This window comes from Rhinoraja longicauda, chromosome 29, assembly GCF_053455715.1.
Source record: "Rhinoraja longicauda isolate Sanriku21f chromosome 29, sRhiLon1.1, whole genome shotgun sequence".
Taxonomy (NCBI): Eukaryota; Metazoa; Chordata; class Chondrichthyes; order Rajiformes; family Arhynchobatidae; genus Rhinoraja; species Rhinoraja longicauda.
The window spans coordinates 5509913-5534180 of NC_135981.1; the positions used below are offsets into that span (position 1 = coordinate 5509913).

Below are 24268 nucleotides of genomic sequence, written 5' to 3' on the forward strand. Positions count from 1 at the left end.
GAACAATTATTATCTATATACTAAAACTCTCATTTGTTTGTTTGTTTGTTCGTTCCTGAACTACAGCCAAAATGGTACACAATATCGCGACAAATTTAGGCCCACCTTACTCACCGTCGTCCCTTCGGTGCGAATGGAAGAAGTTTCATTGAAATCAGTGTTACATTTTTTAAGTTATTCACATTTTAAAGTTTAAATCTATCTCCATGGGGGGGGGGGGGGGAGATGGGGGGGGGGAGGGAGGGGGGGAGGAGGGGGGGGGAGAGGGGAGCGAGGGAGGCGTAGGAGGGAGAGGGGGAGGGAGGGGGAATGTTGGATGATATTCATATTCATACCCCTGCACACTTTTAATTCACTTTGAGAAGCGACACAGCAGCATAATAAATATTTCAGTGAACATGGTAAGTTTAACAGGAGCATGGGAAATGGGACTTGGTCAATGTAAAGGGAGTGCTGGAAAGAGGGTCCTAATGAGTTTAAAGTGAATGTGAAAAATAAATCACGCGGTGAGACAGACATTGAACCATTAGGATTGCTGAATGATCCAACAGCTGATTATCATAGTTTTACCATGCCCGGAGCCAAAGGTAATTTCAAAATTGTAGAAAGGGGCAAAGCACAATGGTACTGCAGGCCAAGGGGTTCTCGGATCAAGGTAGCCATTCTCCAACAGTAACAATCTGAAGATCCATTGGTGCCACAGTGGAGCAGCTTGTAGAGCTGCTGCCTCACAGCGCCAGAGACCCAGATTTGATCCGGACCTCAGGTGCAGTTCGTGTCCATGTTCTCCCTTGTGACCAAAGGGCTTCCTCCGGTTGCTCCCGTTTCCTCCCACATCCCAAAGACGTGCAGGTTTGCAGATTAACTGGCTTCTGTAAATTGCCCCCAGTGTGTAGGGAGCGGGTGAGAAAGTGGGAGAACACAGAACCAGTGCGAATGGGTGATCAATGGTCAGGTGTACTTGGTGAACTACAGTTTCCATGCTGCATCTCTAAACTGAACTGGTGGGAAACGAGGAGAATCTTTTTCCAAACGCAGAAAATCAACACTGATGAAGGCAGTCCAAAACGCTGTTGGGAGCAAACATGAGATGCACTTGGAGGAACAACCTACAGGGCTATGGGAATGATCTGAAGAGAAAGTTGGTTGAATTGTTCCATCGAGGAAGCAGCACGGGCAACAGTTAAACGGTCTCGATTTGCAGAGTTTCAATCTACAACTCTGTGCTTTTTCCCTAACGTTGAATGCATTACCCAGTGTGAACTGGCCAGGAAAGTCTTGGGTCCATTGACTGAACTAACCGACCTCACTGCCGATGGCACAGTGGTGCTACTAGTAGGTTCACAACTTCAGCGATCCAGGTTCAGTCCTGTTCTTTGGTGCTGCCTACGTGAAATTTGCATTCTCCCTGTGCCTACTGGATGCTCTGGCTTTCACCCACTTCCCAATACCAGGCAGTCTGGAAGGTTAATTGACCCAAGCGTGTACTGTAGCATCTCAGAGGGTTGATGGAACAATGGGGAGAATAAAATGTAGGCCTTGCGTAAAAGGTGCTTGATGTGGAATATTTGTGTGGATGACTAAGACTCGGCAACCATGCTTACAATGGCTGAACAAAATAGCAGCGGCCCTCACCAAGTTACACACAGGAAATCATCCATTTGGTAAACAGCTGTGTGGATCCTGCACCTTTGTTGGAAAAGTCCAAGGGAGGAAAATTTGGAAGAACAAAAATGCATTCCTGTCACAACAGCGATAGGAAAGGTTTAGAGGGATGAGGGCCAAACACAAGCAAACAAAACTCTCTGGTCATCTTGTGTGGCATGCATGTTTTCATGATGCCTGGACTTTATGACTCTAAGAGCCGACTTTTTGCTGTTGTGCATTGTAGTTACATAATTTGCAGTAAATTAGGCCAATCTTAGTCACGTGTGTGACCAGAAATGTGAAAAATTGTGGAATACGTCTCTTCTAATTCTGAAAGTTTTACAGGTATATTGTTTTGTACTGTATATATGACTTACACATGTGAAAGTTTATCAAGTGAAATTTTTATATGTTATTTGCTGACAACGTTTGTTTAGGGTAAGAGGTCAAATATGACTGGTCATGTGTGTGACCTCACATGGTCACACACATTCCTGGACTAAGAATGGCCCAAATGGGATTGCATAGTAAAATAGCAGTCAGTTTTTGAGTTGATAAAGTAGCATACCGCACACGAGGGAGTCATTGACTGGGTGCTGGAAGGAGAGGCTGAAGCTGGTGTTGGTCAGGGGGCACACTTCAAACTGCAGACGACCAGGTAAATCTGCAAACACATGAATCATAATGCAATGATAACAACACTGCTGTGAAAAGAAAAGCCAAAATGGGAGTGTAAGCGAAGAGATATTTATTTTTTGAATTAGTGATATTTAAATCGGGGCATCCTTATTTAAATTAGCAATGCTATTGGTCTCACTAAGATTGACAGCAATATCAATTACGGTAAAAAAAGACTGACGATTCTTTCTAAGTTCCAGAACACACGTTAATTTTTCAACCCTTTTGTATTAGTTCCATCCCTTAACAATAACCATCATATTCTTTCAATATTCTATTCTGCAGAAATGACAATGATACTGCAACCACAACCTAGCTAATTTCTCATTTCCTCTTTACATCAAATGTATACATAGCCAGAATCTCTTTGGTCCATACGTATTAACATCCCTGCATCAAAACATTTCAAAGAGGATATCATTCTTTTAACAGAAAAGCAAAAGACATGAGATGATGGAAATCTGAAATAAAAACAGAAAATGGTCCAAATTTTCAGCAGATCAGGCGAATGCTCAAGTTCCAGGTTGATGAGTTCCAATGTTTTATATTGCAGAGTACAAGGAGGGCAGAAGAAACAAAAGGAGATGTTTTGAGAAGGTTGAGACCAAAGGAGACCGAAACACACATGTGGTGGTGGTGGTGGTGGTGCTGAAGGCAGTACGAGGGAAGTTTTTTAAAGCAAAGCTAATCTGTCTGGAGTCGGTATAAATAGGAATGTGTAGGAAGGAACTGCAGATGCTAGTTTACACTGAAGAGGGACACAAAATGCTGGAGTAACTGTCCAGTTGAGTTACTCCAGCATTTTGTGTCTATCTTCGGTATAAATAGGGGATGGATGAGAACAGAGAGAAAAGTAAACATTATTGGAATTGTAAGATATAAAACACTGCAGTGGTTAGAAATATGGAATAAAAGATAATGGTCGATCAAGTACCATCAGGTCGTGCGGCAGTGACGCAGCGGTAGAGCTGCTGCCTTACAGCGCAATACATCCGGGTTCGATCCTGACTACGGGTGCCGTCTGTACGGAGTTTGTACGTTCTGCCTGTGATGGCGTGGGTTTTCTCCGGGTGCTCCGGTTTCCTTCCACGCGCCAAAGAAGTGCAGGTTTGTAGGTTAATTGGCTTCGGTAAAAATTTGTAAATTGTCCGCAGTCTGTAGGATAGTGTTAGTGTACGGGGATCGTTGGTCGGCGCGGTCTCGGTGGGCCAAAGGGCCTGTTTCCGCGCTGTATCTCTAAAGTCTAAAGTAAAGGCAGCTTGTGTGGGAGAGCAAAATGGAGTCACAGTTTTATTACCTTCCTTCAGCACTGTCCTCTTTACACAGCTCCCAATTAGAATGTTGTACGCCACTTGGTGTCGGAGGAGTTCCAGAATCCGAGGCACTTGGCCCGGGTGCCTGAAAGGGATTTTATGAAGCAGTGCACCTTGCAAGTATCTCCCATCGTGGATTGGGGCATCCTTGTTCAGAAAAAAGCAATGCTGTTGTCCAGGCAAAGACTGGGGGGAAAAAGCAATACTTTTTTTCCCCTTATTTTGTACATAGGTAATATCTCAATGGTGAAGTAATCAAGATATGACACATTTAATACCATACATTCACCATCCCTTTTATATGGAGGAGGGAACATGTCAAAGTGCAGGTGGGTCTTCATTCCTCCCTCTTTCGCTTACTTTTGCTCAAGTACGAAGAGCATGAGTGAGTTAAATGAACCTATCATAGTGTCATATAGCGTATTAACAGACCCTTCAGCCCAACATGCCCACACCGACCAACATGCCCCATTTTACACTAGTCCCACCTACCTGCGTTTGGTCCACATCCCTTTAAACCAATCCTAGCCATGTACCTGTACAAATGTTTCTGAAACGCTGTGATACTACCGTCTCAACTACCTCACCGGCAGCTCGTTCCTTATACCTACCAGCCTTTGTGTAAAAAAACGTTGTCCTTCCGGTTCCAGGCCCAGAACGACACAGGAAATCCTTTTTTCCCGTGGCTATCAAACTGTACAACCCCCCCCCCCCTTCTGTCGTAGTATAGACTGAGACAGGCCTGGATGGTTGATGTGGAATATTTGTTGTCAGCCAAGTCGAATTAGTTAATTGTTAAGTCAACAATGTTGCAAACAAATGAATGAATGTTAATGTTACTCACAGCATAAAACCGCATATTGTGTTGCAAAGTTGAAGCACTGCCGTCCTTTCCAGAAAGTACAAATTGTGTAATCAATTCATAGAGTGGAACTAGAGTGGTAGGAGGATCAAAGAGGGTGATACCTGTCCAAGAAGAAATACACCAGTAAGATAATGAAAATCCCACAGCCAACTAGAGTAAAAATAAACACTGAATGGTACTGCTCTGTTAGATCATTTATTAGGTATAACAGGAGTGATGACGAGGGTGACTTCAGATTTACAAAGTACTATACAATTCAATGCAAAACTTGAACAATATGTTACAGTAAATACTCATACTTAACACTTTATTGTAGTCTCATCCAAATGTAGGTTAATTGGCTGGGTAAATGTAAAAATTGTCCCTAGTGGGTGTAGGATAGTGTTAATGTACGGGGATCACTGGGCGGCACGGACTTGGTGGGCGGAAAAGGCCTGTTTCCGGCTGTATGTGTATGATATGATATGTGCACGAGAATTAAATACCATTCTTTTCTTGTAGTACCAACCTTCACTACTAGATGGCATAGACGCACTTACTTAAACTTTAACAGAATGGTAATGACTGCTTTAAGTAAATTTCTGAAATAGAGCTTAAATTGTTTTCAAACACAGACCATCATTTCCATTTAAATATTTGGACTTGGATATTAACTTTGATGTTAAGAACGCCCAGTTTGCTCTCTCAAAATTCATTAATATACTTCGAAAGGTTCAAATTTGCTCCACTTTGCCGCCTCAGCTTGTGTTCACCTACACCTGCAGGTGACCATACGGAGGCATTTAAAGGAAAGTGAAAGATGGAGGTAATGGGAAGAAGCCAACAGCATAATTGCAGGCAAGCCTGATTCTGTCCTCAAACAACTGCTGCTTCCTACCTTTGAACAGAGATTCCAAGCCAGTTCACCCTATTTTTTAATTCACGCCACCCTGAAGAATGCATACGGAGTTCAATTAGAACATAGAATCGAACAGCAGAAGAACAGGCCTTTCGGCCCATTATGCCCGACCTGAACATGATGCAAGACCAAGTCTACCTGCACGTAATCCATGTCCCTCCATATCCATATGCCTATCCAGAAGTCTCTTAAATGCCACTATTGTATCTGCCTCAACCACAATCCCTGGCAGCACGTTACAGGCACACACCACCTTGTGTGTAAAAAACATGCCTCACACGTCTCATTTGCCCCTCTCACCTTAAAGCTACGCCCCGAGTATTTGATTTTTCCATCCTGGAAAAAGGTTCTGACTGTCTACCCTATCTATGTCCCTCATAATGTTATGCACTTCTGTCAGGTCTCTCCAGCTTTCTAGGGAAAACAACCCAAGTCTGTCCAACCTCTTGCTGTAGCTAATACCCCCTCATCCAGGCGTGATCCTGGTAAACATCCTCGGCACCCATTCCACAGCCACCACGAGCTTTCTGCAATGGGGCGACCAGAACTGCACGCAATACTCTAAATACGGCCCAACTAAAGTCCTATAAAGCTGCACTACTTCCTGACTCTTACGTTAAATTGTTCTAAAACCAAGAGCAACTGACACAGCAAGGCCAGAGAGGGAGCAGGGGGCTAACTGCAGCATCTTCTGTCGCTCCTGGTGTTTCCCACAAAGGCAGTCTTGCTTCCTCAGGGAACTGTTGTTTAGAAGAACTTATAGGCAACTTGCTGGAACTTATAGACAACTTGAATACCCCCCCCTCCCCCCTGTCTTCTCCTCCTCCTTTAAGCTCACCTGCAGCATCAGTCTGGGTATGTAATTATTTAGCTCAGCAATGTATTTCAATTGATAATGCTTTCCTCAGGCAGGGGGGAGTTAATTATGTTGCTGAAGTTGCTCAATTGTTTTATTCATTCATCTTTCAGATATGAGTAACACTGACAACGCCAGCATTTATTGCCTATCCCTAATCGACCTTTGAATAATCAACCCAATTTTCATGAAAGCAGGCTTAGGATTCTGGAGCACTGCATCGCAGACTGGTTTATCCAGGGACCACCGAACACAGCTCCGTTGGTTCTTCTTTCATGTTAGTGGTGTCGCGCGTTAATTTTTCTTTGGCAGCAAACTAACCCAAGAAGTTCTGAAGTTTCTGAATGCTAAAAGCTGACACGGGTAACGGCTGCGGAAACTTTAGGAAGAAGCAGGCTGGGAGGTCCACACTGTTGGTATTCGTCACAGAAGAGAAGGAAGGCGTGCTGGAAGAGAGAGAGAGAGAGAGAGAGAGAGAAGGTTGGATTACTGTACAGACACCAGTCGGCCATGGCACCAGATTAGATGCATGCAGCATTTTTTGAGTCTGTAATATCTAGTCTAATCAAAAGCTGACTGAACCAATCAATCACACATTATAGAAAATACCACATCAAAGGCAAAATGTTAAAGCTAATACATTCATTACATGACATCCATAATTAATCAACCCAAATACTTCCAACATAGCATCAATTTTGTATCAGTTGGCATCAATGCTGCCTCCTAAATCAGAAGATTGCAGGTTCAAGCTTAATGTGGATATGAGTGCACATTCTAGGTTCATGTGAGGATACCCAGTTGTTCGAGAACTTCCTTTCAAATAAGAGTCAAAGCGAGACTACTTTGGTGGTTTAGATTGGTGGTATTGGATATTTGAGGGAAGTTAGCATTGCCATTTAATTTTCTATTTGCGAACATAACTAACAAGTAAGAATTTTGTTTTGGAAAAAAAGCTGCAGATGCTGGTTTAAATCGAAGGTAGACACAAGGGTCTCGACCCGAAACACCACCCATTCCTTCTCTCCCGAGATGCTGCCTGACCCGCTGAGTTACTCCAGCATTTTGTGTCTACAGTATGAATTTTGTTGTTCCATTTTGGGGACATATGACATTAAAACACTCCTGCAACTTATTTGAAGTGTTTTAATATAATTTGCAAAAATAATATAATAAAAAGTCCGGAGATTTGGACTGAATAGCTTTGTGAGAGTTAGGAGTTTCAAACGGGGTTTTGAAGACAAAGTGGTTTATATCTTGAACTTTCTGCTGGAGGAGTGGTGGTGGGATTTGATGCAACCATTATTTTTAAAAGACATTCAGACAGGCACCGAATAGGCAAGGCATAGAAAGAAAAACATTTCACTGTACCTTAGTAACATGTGATAATAATAATAAACTAAAAGGGTTTCAATCCGTAACGTCACCTATTCCTTTTCTCCAGAGAAGCTACCTGAAGGGACCCTTCATCAGATTGACTCTGCGTTAATCTATTTTCTTCCTTTAGCAAGTGGGTTAGACAATAGACATTAGGTGCAGGAGGAGGCCATTCGGCCCTTCGAGCCAGCACCGCCATTCAATGTGATCATGGCTGATCATTCTCAATCAGTACCCCGTTCCTGCCTTCTCCCCAAACCCCCCGACTCCGCTATCCTTAAAGCTCTATCTAGCTCACTCTTGAATGCATTTAACTAGTGGGTTATAACTAGTGGGTTGGCCGAGGGCCAGTGCTGAAATATTAACTGCTTACAGTCCTTTAGAAAGCTGAGAGAATAAAACCTCTTCCTGAGAAGCAGCCATTACACTATAAACTTAATGATAATTTGAATGGATTTTGGCTATGCGCCAATATTAAACCTGCAGAGTCCAAATAGTTGGGCAGCTTACAACCCAGCAGTATGAATATTGATGTCTCTAATTTCAAGTAACCCTTGCATCCCCTCTCTCTCTGTCCCTCCCCTACCCTAATCGTTGTACTAGTTCCACTGTCATCCTGTTGAGTTTCACTGTTTATTTAATGCGTGATGACCTACCCCATAGCCAACAATGGACCAGTGGGTGCTCCACCTTTTCTTGATCTTCATTGCTTTTTGCATATCTTTTATTCATTTGTTCCATTTAACTTGCAAACCTCTCGTTTCCCTTTCCCCTGACTCTCAAGTGTGAAGAAGGGTCTCGACCCGAAACGTCACCCATTCCTTTTCTCCAAAGATCGCTGCCTGACCCGCTGAGTTACTCCAGCTTTTTGTGTCTATCTTTAGTCAAAAGCCAAAAGTCAAGTCAGAGTCTGGCGCTGGAGCCAGGGGAAGCGAAAATCCCTCCTCAAGCACCAAGGCTGGACTTTCAACTCGCATCCAAGGTGTATTTACACAGTCCGTGTAAATGCATCACGTAGATGATGTGAGTGCGCACTATCTGTATGCTCTGGGACCATTGCCATTCACTACGCAACCAGCTGTGGGAGCGATAATTTGTGTGTTTATTAAGAATGGTTTACTTTTCACCCCCGGATCCCCGTGATCACCATGCGCCAGTGTTTTCCTACCCTTTGCTGTCCGTGGGATGGGAGCCGGTGATCAGGGGAGCTATCGGCAGCTTGCACATTTCCGTGGGGCCCTCAATCGTTACAAACACATTCATGCCCAAGGAGCGCGGAACTGTACAGGGAGAATGAAAACAATAAGCCGCACAAAAACATCAACAGAATGAAAGGGAAAATAAACAGTGGTGACAAATTCTGTTGGTAATGCCCGTTACCAAAATAGAACTAGATTAAATTTGCAAATAATTCTGCATTTATGACATGGACACATACACTTAAACTTCCAATACTGAAGTAATTTATAAAATCCATCAACATCTATTTATCAAATGTGCATAAAAAGAGAGCCGTACTCATATTGTTTTCTGGAATCCATAACTTCCATGTAATTTTCAACTGGGTTGATATTTTAATTCAATTAGAATTGAATCTACATTCAACATGCTGGTTTGAGTATCTCAACAAATGGGATTGTAAGGCACTTTACAGTCAAAGTTTAGTTTAATTTAAAGATACACTGCAGAAACAGGCCCTTTTGCCCACCTACACTATCCTACACACTTAGGGATAATTTACAATATTACCGAAGCGAATTAACCTACAAACCTGTAGGTCTTTGGGATGTGGGAGGAAATTGGAGCACCCGGAGAAAACACATGCGGTCACAGGGAGAACGTACAACTTCCGTACAGAAAGCACCTGTAATTAGGATCGAACATGGATCTCTGACACAGTAAGGCAGCAACTCTACCGCTGCACCACCTTGCCCCCTCCCAAAAGGATTAGCTAATAACAGTAGGTTCTCAATCTAGTTAGATAGAAGATAGAGTGGAAGATTTTCGAAGACAAGGGTTAATGAGGTCAACCTACAATGAGTGAGAAGGGGCAAAGGTGTTGTTAAAATAGGTTTGAGGGGCCAGAGGGGCTTTATAATCTTTTCTTTACTTGCATATCGCAACACAGGTGGCTATTAGGCCCAGCAGATTCAGGAAAAAAAATGGTATCACTCCCATTCCCTCTTTATTTCCTTGCAAACCTTTCTCTCACCATGCACATCAATTCCCCTTTGATTCTTTTCGCCAGTCACCGACGCTGTGGGGCAATTTAACATGGCCAACTAACTTATTAACATCTCTTTGGGATGAGGGAGGAAACCCACACATTCAGGAGAGTGTACAACCATCACACTGGCAGCACCAAGGTCAGGCTCAAACTAGGGACCCTGGAGCAGCTTCCACGTAACAGGTTCCAGGCTTTGAACGGGCTTCTCCTGATCCGTGTCTTTATGATACAAAATCGAGTTCCAATTGCAATGTAAATTGGATGCTTTTTCCAAGCCAGCAAATAAAATACTGTTGAAGGTTACACTAGATAGACAATAGGTGCAGGAGGAGGCCATTCGGCCCTTCGAGCCAGCACCGCCATTCAATGTGATCATGGCTGATCATTCTCAATCAGTACCCCGTTCCTGCCTTCTCCCCATACCCCCTGACTCCGCTATCCTTAAGAGCTCTATCCAGCTCTCTCTTGAATGCATTCAGAGAATTGGCCTCCACTGCCTTCTGAGGCAGAGAATTCCACAGATTGTATGGTTGTGAATTCTATTACAACAGTCCAAGCTATTGGACATGAAGCTATTCACAGCTGGTTTCTGCACGATTACAAGAGCGAGAAAATTCAAATAATGCACATTCAAAATAGATAGTGCATAAGGCTTCATCTTTGGCAGCTAAATATCTTGATTCAAAATTAAATCATGATGGGAAAACAACTTTTGTGCTGCAGCATCACAGAAACCAGAGGCTCCTTAATGTACATGTGCATTAGAAATGGACTACAGGAATAGAATTACATTGAAAACTTCATCCAAAATTAACTTAGTGACCCATCTCCACCCATTTAATTCTTACAGATTTTACTTTATAACAACATTTAAAAGACATTTGGACAGGTGCATGGTCAGGAAGAGTTTAGAGGGATATGGGTCAAACGCCGGCAGGTGGGATTAGTGTAGATGGTCGGGCACGGGTAAGTTGGGCCGAAGGGCCTGTTTCCATGCTGTACGACTCTATGATTCATCTAGAAAGATCCTAGGACCCACCGTTCTCATTCAGGTTCAGAGGAGCACCAGTTCCATCTTCAAAAACGTCGTACGGAGAGACATAGTACTTCAGGTTCATTAAGTGTCCTGTAAAATCAGGCAAGATATTAACCCAAACCTTTCAATAAACAAACTGTTTCAAACAACAACAAAAAAACATTAAAACTACTAGAATTACACCAGTCGGAAAGATGAAAGAGGAGAACATTTTCATTTTGAGGTGTTTCTTTCACCTATTTTAATGGGGATGGGGAGGGTTTGAAACTTTAGACAATAGGTGCAGGAGTAGGCCATTCGGCCCTTCGAGCCAACACCGCCATTCAATGTGATCATGGCTGATCATTCTCAATCAGTACCTCGTTCCTGCTTTCTCCCCATGCCCCCTGACTCCGCTATCCTTAAGAGCTCTATCTAGCTCTCTCTTGAATGTATTCAGAGAATTGGCCTCCACTGCCCTCTGAGGCAGAGACTTTCAGTGATTAAGTTAAAGTAAAGAATGGAGACTGGTATGAGATACTACAGATGTCTCGGCACCATGCACCAGTTTCCAGGAGGAGTAAATGGAGGCAGAGTCAGTTGTCACCAGTGTCCTCCTATGAGTTTGAATCTCAGCAAGATTTGTGGCTCTGTTAATAGTAGAGAAATTTCTCCAACAAAATGCAGTGAACGCAGAATAGTAATGTGATACAAATCCAATTCATAATTTTCATCCAGCAGTACCTCCAAAGGTGACTGGCAAAACTCCTTTCTAACAGATACAGAGGTGTTACCTCCCTCTCCCCTGACATCAGTCTGAAGAAGGGTCACGACCCGAAACGTCATCCATTCCTTCTCTCCAGAAATGCTGCCTGTCCCGCTGAGTTACTCCAGCATTTTGCGTCTATCTTTTATTAGTGGTGTTACTGGATTGATTAACATGCAGTAATGATGAGATTGAACAAAAATTTTAAATATTGCTAGATATCTTCACTGAGTATATATCCGGTTCCAAAGTTACAAAAGCCCACGATTTTCCAGAGATTCGATACAAAAAAGGTCAGCACCACTTCCTTCTGCAAACCCCTTTGCCAGAAATAATATCAAATATTGAAACAAAAAACATACCACCACTCCTCGGTGTAAGGTAGCCGACATTTCCTTGGAGTATTGTATCAAGATTACTTGCATTTGTTGCTAATCTGAAAAAAAAAGGAAATGACTTTATGATTGAATTGAAATAAACAAAGTGGGAAAAAATTGTTTAGTTTTAGTTTTCGAGATGCAGCCTCGAAGCAGGCCATTCAGCCCACTGAGTCAATGCCATTTGACAATTTACAGAGGCCCACTAACCTACAAACCCGCACGTCCTTGGAATATTTGTAGTATTTTCTGATTTGATTGGGCAGCATGCAAAATAAAGCTTTTCACTGTATCTTGATACACATGACAATAATAGACGTAAACCTAAAACACCAGTCAGGAACGACACTTTCCTGTCTGAAGGTTTCAGGATGCGAGTGTATTCCAAGTCAAATTCACCTATCTGTTTCTCTCACCTAGTGAAAGGCAATTGCACTTATATTTATTTTCAGTGATCCATCTCATATTAACTGACTATAGTTTTACATATTGTAAAGTCATCTGAAAAGTTACATCTAGCCAAAGAATATTATATTTACCTGAACATGTGTGCCATCTTTGAAAGATCAAGCTCGAGGGACTGCAGAGCCAAGTACATTTTAGTTTTCAGCTTACTGTTGGAGAAAAATAACAGCAAATAAACCCTTGATTAACCACATTTCCCAATATTCATGTTGGCACTCTTGCTTGAAAGTTTCCAGTCAGGACAATAGATATTTGTAGTGGACGGATCCGAACGGAACGTGCATAGTTGCTCAGGGAAGCAAATGAATCTTTTTACTTGTTTATGCAGTTTTTGTACTGCTCTTCGCTGCGGTTTTTCTTACATCGTGCTTGACTATTCCCACGCGCTATACTGCATGTAGTGAAGCTTATATAGCTGACCTTGTATGAAGTGCTGCTTCAAAAACTAATCTTAGGTTTCGTGAGAGTACACTTAACTTATGCTTCTTCTCAACTCAAACACTACGTTATTTTTGAATTCTTGAAAATGCAAATCATATTCAAAAAGCTTTATCTCCACTACAATCCGCTCCCAACATAAATTGATCACCTAGAAAAAAAACCTTAATTGACCACTGGATGGATTACAATCATGGCTCAACTACCCCTGTTGTTGAATACTGTGATTCTTATGCCCAAAAATAACAAAATTCCAAAACATTATATATTAATGAAAAATCCACAGCAGAAGTCATTACGATAGTTTGCCCCAGTAATTCACAAGCTTAATACCATTTCACTTGTATAAGAAATAATGGGATTCTGTCGGCTAAATATACACTCAATATATATGCAAACATAGGAAATATGGCCATCAAATTGCAGCTAACCATACAAACAAAGGTGAGAGGAGGGAAGAATTAAGGAGAAATAATCTAACATAATTGAAACATCAGGTTGGAATGTTCTGAAGGGACTTTGTCCATGTATGGATGATTAAATATAGCACAAATTATTCTTTGGAAGTCAACTACATTTTATTATGGGACCATTGTAATTTGAAATATATACTTGCAATGTACTTTGAATGGAAGTGCAAAATAACTACCTATTGCTCAGGTTTTCAATGAGATTTATTCCTTGGATTCCTCTTACATCATCAAGTTTGGCTACTGAAGAAGTTCTAGAAATATTTGAATGATATATCGATAGACCTCCCAACATTTGATTTTACAAATTCAGAATTTTGATGTTCAAAATTCGGAATTTTACATCAAAATTCATAATATAGCACGTAATGTAACTTTTCAGCAAAAAAAAAGTATGCACGCCAAACGCGCTACATTCACGTGTGAAAAACTAGTATTATTTCCAAGTCTGTATTTCTTGAACTACATGTACAATGTTAGGCCTATCATGAGTATATTCTACTATTATAGAAAGGTTATTGAACAGAAATACTTTTTACAACAAAGAAAAATTTGTTTTGTGTTGTTTTTTCTAGTTTGCTTTTTCCGTACATATCCCAATTCTCTTGGTATTAAATAAAAGACCAATAGTCATAAAATGTATGACTACGTTATGAAGAAAGTTTCATTTAAAAAACTGCACATACCTAATTTAACTGAAGACATACTTGCTCCAGTGGTCTTCAACAGCAAATCACAACGGTCTATGTCCCCTCCCAACCCTACTCCACCCAACCCAACTCCCCACACCCCCCCTCTCCCCACTCCCTCCTCCCCACTCCCTCCTCCCCACTCCCTCCTCCCCACCCCTCCCCTCCCCTCCCCTCCTATCCCCCCAGATCCACACCCCCAACCCTCCTCCCCCACTCCCCTTCCACCCGCACTCTCCACCTCCCTTCCTCCACCCCCCAACCCCCACTCCCTCCTCCCACTCCACTGCCCCCCTCCACCGCACCCTAACCCCCCCCCGCCCCTCTCAACATCAACGGGCCTCACGCTCCGCAGCGAGGCGAGGCCGGGCGAGCGGCGAGGCTAGCGGCGAGGCTAGCGGTGAGGTGAGGCCGGGCCAGCGGCCAGTGGCGGGAGGCGAGGTCGGGCCAGCGACAAAGCGAGGCGAGGCTAGTGGCGAGGCCGGGTCAGCGGCAAGGCCAGGCCAGGCTAGTGGTGAGGTGAGGCGAGGCTAGCGGCGAGGCCAGTACAGCGGCGAGGCGAGACCAGCGGCGCGGCCCGGCCAGCAGCGAGTACAGTGGCAAGGCGAGACCAGCGGCGGGGCGGGACGGGGCGGGACAGGGCGAGCAGCGAGGCATGTGTTTTGCGGAAAAATGGGAGGCGAAATCGAAATGGCAGAAATGAAATAAGAAAGCGAAAACGTTCCGCCAAATTCGGAAGGGTTGGGAGGTCTACATAGAGCACTAAAGCAGACCCTTCAGCCTGCAATGTCTAACCCAAACATGATGCCAAGATAATCTCATCTGCCTGTGTGCAGTCCATAATCCCTCTGTTCCCCATGTACCTATTAAAAAGCTTCTTAAGATGCCAAGACCATGTCATCTTCACCTTCTCAATGTAACCCCATCAGGTTTCTTGGAAGCAAATTACTTGAGGCTAAAATGGTAACAAAGACAGAAACCTACACAAGCCCCCACCCCCACACCCAACATTACACCCCAGAAGAGGGAGAAAAAAAATAAAAGTCTTATGATAGCACACCTCAGCACCGTTGTCAGGGGTACTACAGCAAACTGATCCAATGGCAGTCTTGGAGTGACCACAGAATCCCCATGCATCGCTGCTTGGCAACTCTACCATACTTTGAATATTGTAACCCAGATTTCAGCACTAAACTCACTCAACATGAGATTATGGCTTCACATTGAAAGACTTGTGTCTGTAATTCCTCTGTAATTGAAGATACAAAATGAAATTATTATTTAGGTCCTTACTTGTCTCCGGGAAGTTTGTATAGGTTGACAAGGCCTTTAAGGTGTTTTGAGAACTCTAGAAAATTCTTCTCTCTGCAAAGGAACCAAGAAAACAATGCAAAGTCAAATAAAAGCATGAAAATAAAGGCCTTCAATCTGTAAAGGCATGCTCATAATTTATTGTCAATTATTCTAGAATTGAACAATAGCAAGGAGTGATGGAATTAGGAATTAGGACTAAGTTATCAAAATTTAGTTTAGTTTATTATTATTATTATTATCATTATTATTATCATCATGTGTACAGTGAAAAGCTTGTTTGTGTGCTATGCCTGAGCTGATCCAGTCAATGGACAAATTAGGAAGGTCTAGGCCACAGAGTGTATGGAAGAGAAAGTAATTCAGACGGTGAGCCATCTCTAGCAGCTGTAGATCCTTCTCTAGCAGCTGTAGATCCAACTGAGGGGTCCATTAGACATGGCACGAGCTGGCTCAACCATAACAGCCACAGATGTCTATGGTCCTTTGGGGAAAGGGAAGTGCAGCCACCTGCCAGACTGCTTGGACAGTATCTCAAATACAAAAAAATAGAACAGTGCAGCACAGGAAAAATTCCTTCCATGCACCATATCTGTGCCGAACACGATACCAAGTCAAACTAATCTCCTTTGCCTGCACGTGATCTATATGCCTCCATTCCCTTGTGTAACCATGTGCCTATCTTTAAGCCTCTTAACCCCCTTATCGTTTCTGCCTTCACCACATCATCTGGCAGTGCATTCCAGACATCTGCCACTGTACAACAAAAAGACTTGCCCCGCACATCTCGTTTAAACTTTGCCCCTCTCATCTTGAAGCTATACCCTCTAGTCTTTGGAGTCCAGAGTCGAGAGTAGAAACAAGGAACTGCAAATGCTGGTTTACTAAAGAAAAGACAGGCGGTGAGGGTCCCAATCCGAAACATCACCTTTACATGTTCTCCAGGGATGCTGCCTGATCCACTGAGTTACTCCAGCACTTTGTGTCTTTTGCTTTGGTCAAGTAAAGAGTGTTTAATTGCCAAATGCAGCAGGAACGGAACAATTAAATTAATTCTTGTTGCGGCTTCATGAAGCTAAGAAACTAATCACAAAATCATATAACCGAAGCAAAAAAGAAACGCCCTCTTCTCATTACCTAATCAGATTATTTTTTTAAAGCAGAATCTGCTTTTCTTGAGTCAACCTCTCACTAAATAACAGGTAGACACAAAATGCTGGAGTAACTCAGAGGGTCAGGCAGCATCTCGGGAGAGAAGGAATGGGAGAGAAGGAATGGGAATTCCTTCTCAGTAATAACAACTAGTTTCATGCCGTTCACACCAAACTGGCTTCCACCTCACAACAAATCACCTTAAATTACTCTCAAGGTGTGACTGCTTTATTTGTTTTGTGCCGTGTTAAAAATGGCATACCTTATGCAAGTCTAAAACTAATGGAGGATTCGCTTTACCAAACTTCCTATTTTATTACTGGGCGGTTAATATTAAAAATATAACCTTCTGGCTGGATGACATTGATCGGCAACCAGATTGGTTAAAGTTGGAGAAGGAGGATTGCTTACCATTTGACATTGGTGCGATCTTATTCGCCCCAATAACTTTGAATAAAAAAACATATGGAGGAAACCCGATTATACATAGTGTTATTCGTATTTGGAAACAATTAAAACTCACTTTAAAATTGAGTAATTTATCTTTCTTCCTACCCATTGCAAATAACCCTTCTTTCAAACCGTCTGTCTCAGATAGAGGATTCATTCAATGGAAAAGTTATGGAATTAAAATGGTGGGAGACCTCTATCATAAGGGAACTTTTCTCTCTTTTCAGGAATTACAGCAGAAGTATGGATTACATGCTAATAATGTTTTTAGATATTTACAACTCAGAGATTATGTAAAATCACATAAGCAAGAATATAGATTTAGAGGCCCAGGAATTCTTGATGAATGCTTGAACCATCACTACAATACAAATAAATTAATATCTTATATTTATAATACTCTTTTAGATATCGACATTCCGTCATCAGAATCATATAGACGAGCATGGGAGGACGAATTGGCTCAACCCATAACGCAAGACATATGGGACGAAAGTTTACAACACATACATCAATGCTCGTTAAACATTAGACACTCATTAATACAATTTAAAATATTACACAGACTACATTATTCGAAGACAAAATTAAACAGGATCTTCCCAAGTATCTCCCCTATTTGTGATAAATGTCAATTTCAAGAAGCCAATTTAACTCACACTTTTGTGACTTGCACAAATATGCAAAAAATTTGGATCGATTTTTAAAAAATCATTTCCAAAGTTATCGATAACCAACTGGATTTAGATTCAAAATTAATAATTTTAGGATTATCAGAACACATTACAAACTTTACGCTAAGTCAGAGACGCTTTCTTGACTACAGTTTAATAACTGCAAAAAAATTAATACTTAAATTTTGGGGAAAAACAGTAACCCCCACAATTAAACTGTGGATTACGGAAATGACCGAGACCTTGCATTTGGAAAAAATAAGGTTTGTCTTAATTGACAAACCAAATCTATTTTTTTAAATATGGTCTCCATTTATTGAATTTTTTAAAAAGTAAATGGGTTTGTCACAAAACTAAAATTTAAAACTAAAGTTAAAACTTGAGTTTAGGGTTGGATGTACAACTATACTCATTAACTCCCGGATCTATCCCCATAATTTATATATTTGTAATTCTCTTTTTTCTTTGCTTTCTCTCTATTAGTTTATAGTCTTTTTTTTCCGTCTCTTTTCATCTTTATTTTTTCTTTAAAAATTTAAAAATTGAAGCTATGTAAGAATTCCATAACCAGTTCGTCGTTTATTATTATTTGTACATATGCTTTAAAAAATTAAAAATTAAAAAAATGGCATACCTCAGATACTGCACCAGCTCCTGACAGCTCTGTGGAAGAAAGAACATGAATGGTTTACCTATTTAGACATTTAAAAGTTTTAGTGTAATATTACTTCAACTTTTTTTTCCTTTAGAACACATTCAAACACAAGACTTTGCCATTAATTATCTATAGTTGTGGTAATGCCAGAGAGTTCTTAGATTTGAAAGACTATTTGAGATGCAGTTATGCATCGCCACTCTTCTTGCTTCCAGGTACTGCAAGGGATATTGCAGATGGTGGACACAAAAAGCTGGAGTAACTCAGCGGGACAGGCAGCATCTCTGGAGAGAAGGAATGGGTGACGTTTCGGGTCGAGACCTTTCTTCAGACTGAAGAAGGGTCTCGACCCGAAACGACACCCATTCCTTCTCTCCAGAGATGCTGCCTGTCCCGCTGAGTTACTCCAGCTTTTTGTGTCTGTCTTTGCTGTAAACCAGCATCTGCAGTTCCTTCCTACACATTGCATTGTTGCTGTTGTCCAATGTAGAGGTACAAAATTCCATGGAACATAGTAACGGATAAGTTAAGGCTCTGGCTATTCACCAGACAGCATTGAAACGGACCCATTGGCCTACTACATCTGCACTGATTGTTACACTGTACTAATCTTATTTTCCTGCATTAGGTCTTTAGCTTTCTATGTCTTGCCAATTCAAGTGCTTGTTTAGATGTTTTATTAAATGGTGCAACTGGTACTTTATTTGCCACATGTACCGAGGTGCAGTGAAACTCTTTCTGCTTCTGTCTCCACCACCTCCTCAGGAAGCCCATTGCCGATTCCAATCACTGTGGGGAAAAAATCCCCCTCGGATCTCCTCTAAACCTTGTACCTCTCTCCGTAAAACCGTCATCTTGTGTTAGGCACCTTCATTGAAGAGTCTTACTATCTACCTTATCTATCTCCCTCGCAATTCTGCACAGCTCTGTCAGGTCACCCCTGGTAAAACAAACCCAGCCTGTCCAGTGCCTCCTTATCACTGAAATTCTCCAATCCAAGCAACATATATTAAAAATTCTGCAATAAAAACTGATTTCCATTTCTGGTAGAGCATCCTATGCCCTACCAATCAACCATCTTACCTCTCCATTCTTAAACTGATACCCATAGTGATGATTAGAAACAAAGAATTGCAGATGCTGGTTTATACCAAAGATGGACACAAAGTGCTGGAGTAACTCAGCGAGTCAAGTAGCAACTCTGGAGAAAAAGGATGCCTCTTCTTCAGAGATGCTCCCTGGACCACTGAGTTACTCCAGCACTTTGTGTCCATCTTGTTATTAGTTGGCTAAGCAACCACAACTCTTGTAAAACAAGAAATCTAATTGGGGTTAAAATCATGAGGTAACATTAAAATAGTACTTAATTCTCAATGGCATCATAACATGAGCCCTACCACAGGATTTTCTCCATGGTGTGCCACCTTGACATCACAGACTTGCCCCGACGGATCCAGAAGCACCTCGACATAGAACATGTCTGACGTGATGTAGCATTCAGTACCCGAAGGACTCAAGTGTGAACCAAGACTGGTAGAGAGAAAAAAATGGCTTAGAATTAGCTACCCATAAAGAGTCAGAAAGTGCAAGTTGCCCAAGGCAAGATAACTAACTACACCAATTCCACCAGCTCGCATTTGGCCCATATATAACTCTAAACCTTTTATATCAATGTAGCTGTGCAAATGTCTTTCAAATGTTATTATAGTACCTGCCTCAAATACCTCCTCTGGCAGCTTGTTCCTTCTACTATGTGTGAAAAAGATGCTCCTCAGGATCCCATTAAATCTTTCCACTCTCACCTTAAACCCAGGCCCTCTGGTTCTCGATTCCCCTACACGAGGTAAAAGACTCTTGTACATCAACCTTATCTATTTCCCCATGGTCTTATATACCTCTATAAATCACCCCTCATCATCCTGCACTCCAAGGAATAATGTCCAAGCCTGCCCAACCTCTCCCTTTTGGTGAGGCCCTGGCAATGCATGGAGATTATTGTCCTTTTACTTGTCAGAGGGGGAAAATTGACACAAAAACTATTTTAATTTATTTGATATTCAAAGCTCTTACCTGTTCTGTCTGGCAATTGACTCCAGACGGTCTGTCATTGCTGGCAAAGACATTACTGAAAAACAGTGAGTTAGCACTAGTAAGAAGATTTAGGAAATATTTGAGATGTAACAAGAATTTATGGGATAACTTTAAAGCAAAAACCAAGTTACTGCATTGATGGAGGAAAACACAAAGTGTTGGAGAAACTCAGTGGGTCAGAGAGCAACTGAGAAGGGAATGGTCAGAGGATGTTTCGATTCCATTTCCTCCCCAGATGCTGCCTGACCGGTTGAGTTCATCCAGCACTTTGTGTTTTGCTCAGGATTTTACCATCTGCATTTCTTGCATCTCTACAGCCTAGATAGACCCAACACCACGTCAGAGGCAGATTAGCTTGTGTGCATAGATGGACTGAGAGAAGCTGTAATAAAAAGGAACTGCAGATGCTGGTTTGTACCAAAGATTGGCAAAAAATGCTGGAGTACCTCAGTGGGTCACGCAGCATCTCTGGAGAAAATAGATAGGTTGCCAGTGGACATTGGTGCTGCTCCTCCTGGAGGCGATGGAGCCCTGGGTCTTATGGCGGTGGGCATTAAAGCTGGTCTAAAGAAGGACGCTGACCCAAAACATCACCTCTTCCTTTTCTCCGTGGATGCTGCCTGATCTGTTGAGTTACTCCAGCACTTTGTGTCTATCTATAGATTTAGATGCGGCTTTCTAATGTAGGGAAAAGGGCTAAATACCAGACAACAAAGTCAAGTGACTGGAGACCCTGCTACCATAGACGTCGAGGAGGAGGGGGGAGAATGAATGGCAGAATTAGGCATGAAGCATTCTGTAAAGCCAAGGGGAGCTGGCAGCGGGAGGAGAGAATAAGCGCTGGAGTGAATTTATAAACATGGTTTTTAAACTGGATCAGCTGGAAATAGATTTGCCAATGAAAGTCAGCTAAGGGGATATCAGTGCACCACTATGTAGTTAGGAAGGGTTCTTGGATTTGAGAAATTTCTACTAGTAAAACGGGTTTTTTAAGTTTTAAGTAAACTTGGGTTGGATTTTGGGGAATGAGTTGCTAGCAAGCGTGTTAAAATGGCAAAGGTCCGAACTGACAAATGCAGATATATAGGTTCGATAATTTTCATGTATGTGTAAAAAAGTCACACCCCTAAAAATAACCTGCACCCGTCTGATATACATGCAAGTGAAAACTTAATCATATCTCCTGGCCTAAAATGAAAAAGCCACGCGCATTCAATATATTTTTAAGACCGAGCCTTGAAGGTTATGCATCGCAATAGAGTCAGAGTCATAAAGAGATCATGCACGGAAGCCTGGCCCATGGAGTCTGCGTGACCATCTATTTATTTACACTCATCCCATATTAACCCATCATTTGTTCTTCACACAATCTCAACAACACGCCCAGATTATACTACACTAGGAGAATTTATAAGAGCCAATTAACCTACCAATATGTAGGTCGTTAGGATATGGGAGGAACTGGAAGCACCAAATATTCACATGGTCACAGGTAGAATGTGCAATCTCCACACAGACACCATCCATGTCGGGATTGAACTGGGATCTCTGACTCCATGAGCTCTATTAGCTGTAACACTGCGCCACGTTATGTAGCATTTTAAAATATAAAATTCCCCCCACGGTGACCTTGCAAGCAACACAGCAATGAGTGACAGACAAGAATGCTTCAAGTCTGGTGTTTCTATATTTAGTAGATTTTAACTCTGCTTGCAAGAGAGGGCCACCACAATTTATTATTAGGTTCTAGATTAATTTAGAGATACAGCATGGAAACAGGCCCTTGGCCAACCGAGTACACGCCGACCATCAATCACCTGTTCACGGTACTTCTTTGTTATCCCATTTTCTCATCCACAATTTTTACAGAGGCCGGTTGACCTACAAACCCACACATCTTTGGGATATGGGAGGGAACGGGGCATTTGGACAAAACCCACGTTGTCACAGGGAGAACTTGCAAAACTCCACACAGACAGCAGCTGAAATCAGGATCGAACCTGGATATCTGGTGCTGTAAGGTAGCAACCTCTGTCACTGTGCTACACAAAGAATAAATCTGCCAAGGTTTATATACACTGTTTTCTGTTGGAAACCATTGGTTCTGAAATTCCTTTTAAGTCATCAAACAAGATCATTAAAAAAACTGCATGCAACCTTTTATTAGACTACATGAAGGTGATCATACAGCCACGCAGACTCATGATTTGTGAAAAAGGGCAGAACTGATGGACCAAATGTGCAAGTCCCTATAGATATCACACACAAATGTATAAAATAAATAGTTGTACACCAGTCACTCATGTCAACCCATAACGAGTTTCACTAACCTTTAAGTGCTTTTTGCAGGGTCTCCAAACAGGCAATAAGATGCTGGTGGCCTCCTGTGTTCATTATATTTCGTTTCTCCTTCAGACCAGTAGAACAATACAGTAATTAGAATGATAGCTCACAAGAATATATGTATAAGATAAAAGTTCATTCATCATTTTTAACACTACACCAGTAATTATCAAAACATCTGCCACTGAGATGTTGCTTAATACTGTACTTCAACAGATCAATGAGTTAATATAGCTGTGAACGGGTCAGCATTATTTTTGGCACTTGCATGCTGCATGGTGCCATTATTGAGGATGGGCATGTCCTGGAGACTCCACCTCCTGTTCGCTAGCTGCTGAACTATCCATCATTTACAACTCCCTGTGACCAGACTGCAGGGCTTCAATTTGATTCATTGGTTAACACAGAACAGTACAGCACAGGAACAGACCCTTCAGCCCACAATGTGCATAGCAATCATGATGCCAAGTTAAAGTCATCTCCTCTGACTGCATGTGATCCATATCCCTCTCCAGATTCACGTATCTATCTGAAAGCCTCTTAAATGACACTATTGAATCGGCCACCACCACCATCCCTGGCAACGCGTCCCAGACACACACCACGCCCTGTGTAAATAAACTGGCCCCGCGCATCTCCTTTAAACTTTGCCCCCTTCATCTTAAAGTTTTGCCCTCTGGTTTTTGGCATTTCCGCCCTGGGAAAATGATTCTGATTGTCTACCCTATCCATACCTCAATAATGTTATATACTTCTAGCAGCCTTGAGTCTGTCCAAGATGTCGCTATCGGTAATACTGAGATCAAGTTGAGATATCATTTGGCCCCCTCCACTGTAAGCCATTTCTGCTGCTGAGCACACATTTAGTCCTGCATTGCAGCTTGATGGGGCTGGCAACCAATAACTCTGAGGAATGTCTTTCTGCACTCGTCACCAACCAAGGCTGGTCGTCTGGCTTTATGTGAATAGAGTGATGTGCATGCCAGGCCATGAGGCTATTCAATGTTTTGCAAGCTCTGATCTAACTCCCAAAGCATCTCATTGATTCTCGTTTCATCTGCTCTATTCCTTACCATAGCTTGTCGAACAAGTTTCGCCGTCTCGGACCAAGGCCTTGTTTGACTATATTTTGCGTGCAGCTTCTCCAGCAAAGAGTTCATTTTACTCAACTTCTCGGCTTCTGTGAAGCAATTGGAAAGATGACAAATTTCACATTTGGATATTCAGTTTGAATTCATCAATTCAATAGCTCGGGGGGCAGTACAGCTCAGTGGTAGGGTGGAGTATTTGACTACAGATCAAGAGGTCCCTCATCCAAATACAGGTGCCCCCTTCAAAACTTATAGGGTGATGCAGTGGCTGCCTTACAGCACCAGAGTTACTGCCTTACAGCACCAGAAACACAGGTACGACCCTGATTACGGGTGCTGTCTGTACAGAGTTTGTACATTCTCCCCGTGACCACGTGGGGTTTCCCAGAGTGCTCTGGTTTCCTCCCACATTCTAAGGAT

The 24268-nt window shown here is 42.1% G+C and overlaps 1 protein-coding gene across 2 annotated transcripts in view; it reads right to left on the minus strand.

Annotated features, from left to right (window-relative positions):
• The window catches only part of med1 (mediator complex subunit 1), a 45656-nt gene that overhangs the window by 12351 nt on the left and 9037 nt on the right, over positions 1-24268 (minus strand). Inside the window, exons 2-15 of one of the 2 annotated variants that reach the window (XM_078424399.1) lie at positions 23831-23937; positions 22745-22823; positions 20394-20448; positions 19721-19853; positions 18303-18331; positions 15375-15446; positions 12559-12633; positions 12005-12078; positions 10901-10987; positions 8803-8914; positions 6579-6703; positions 4483-4604; positions 3623-3824; positions 2216-2311 (exon numbers count right to left, since the gene is read on the minus strand). In XM_078424399.1, coding sequence (XP_078280525.1) covers positions 2216-2311; positions 3623-3824; positions 4483-4604; positions 6579-6703; positions 8803-8914; positions 10901-10987; positions 12005-12078; positions 12559-12633; positions 15375-15446; positions 18303-18331; positions 19721-19853; positions 20394-20448; positions 22745-22823; positions 23831-23937 — 1368 coding nt within the window. The remainder of the gene's footprint in view (positions 1-2215; positions 2312-3622; positions 3825-4482; positions 4605-6578; positions 6704-8802; positions 8915-10900; positions 10988-12004; positions 12079-12558; positions 12634-15374; positions 15447-18302; positions 18332-19720; positions 19854-20393; positions 20449-22744; positions 22824-23830; positions 23938-24268) is intronic. The other variant, XM_078424400.1, reaches the window with a different exon arrangement.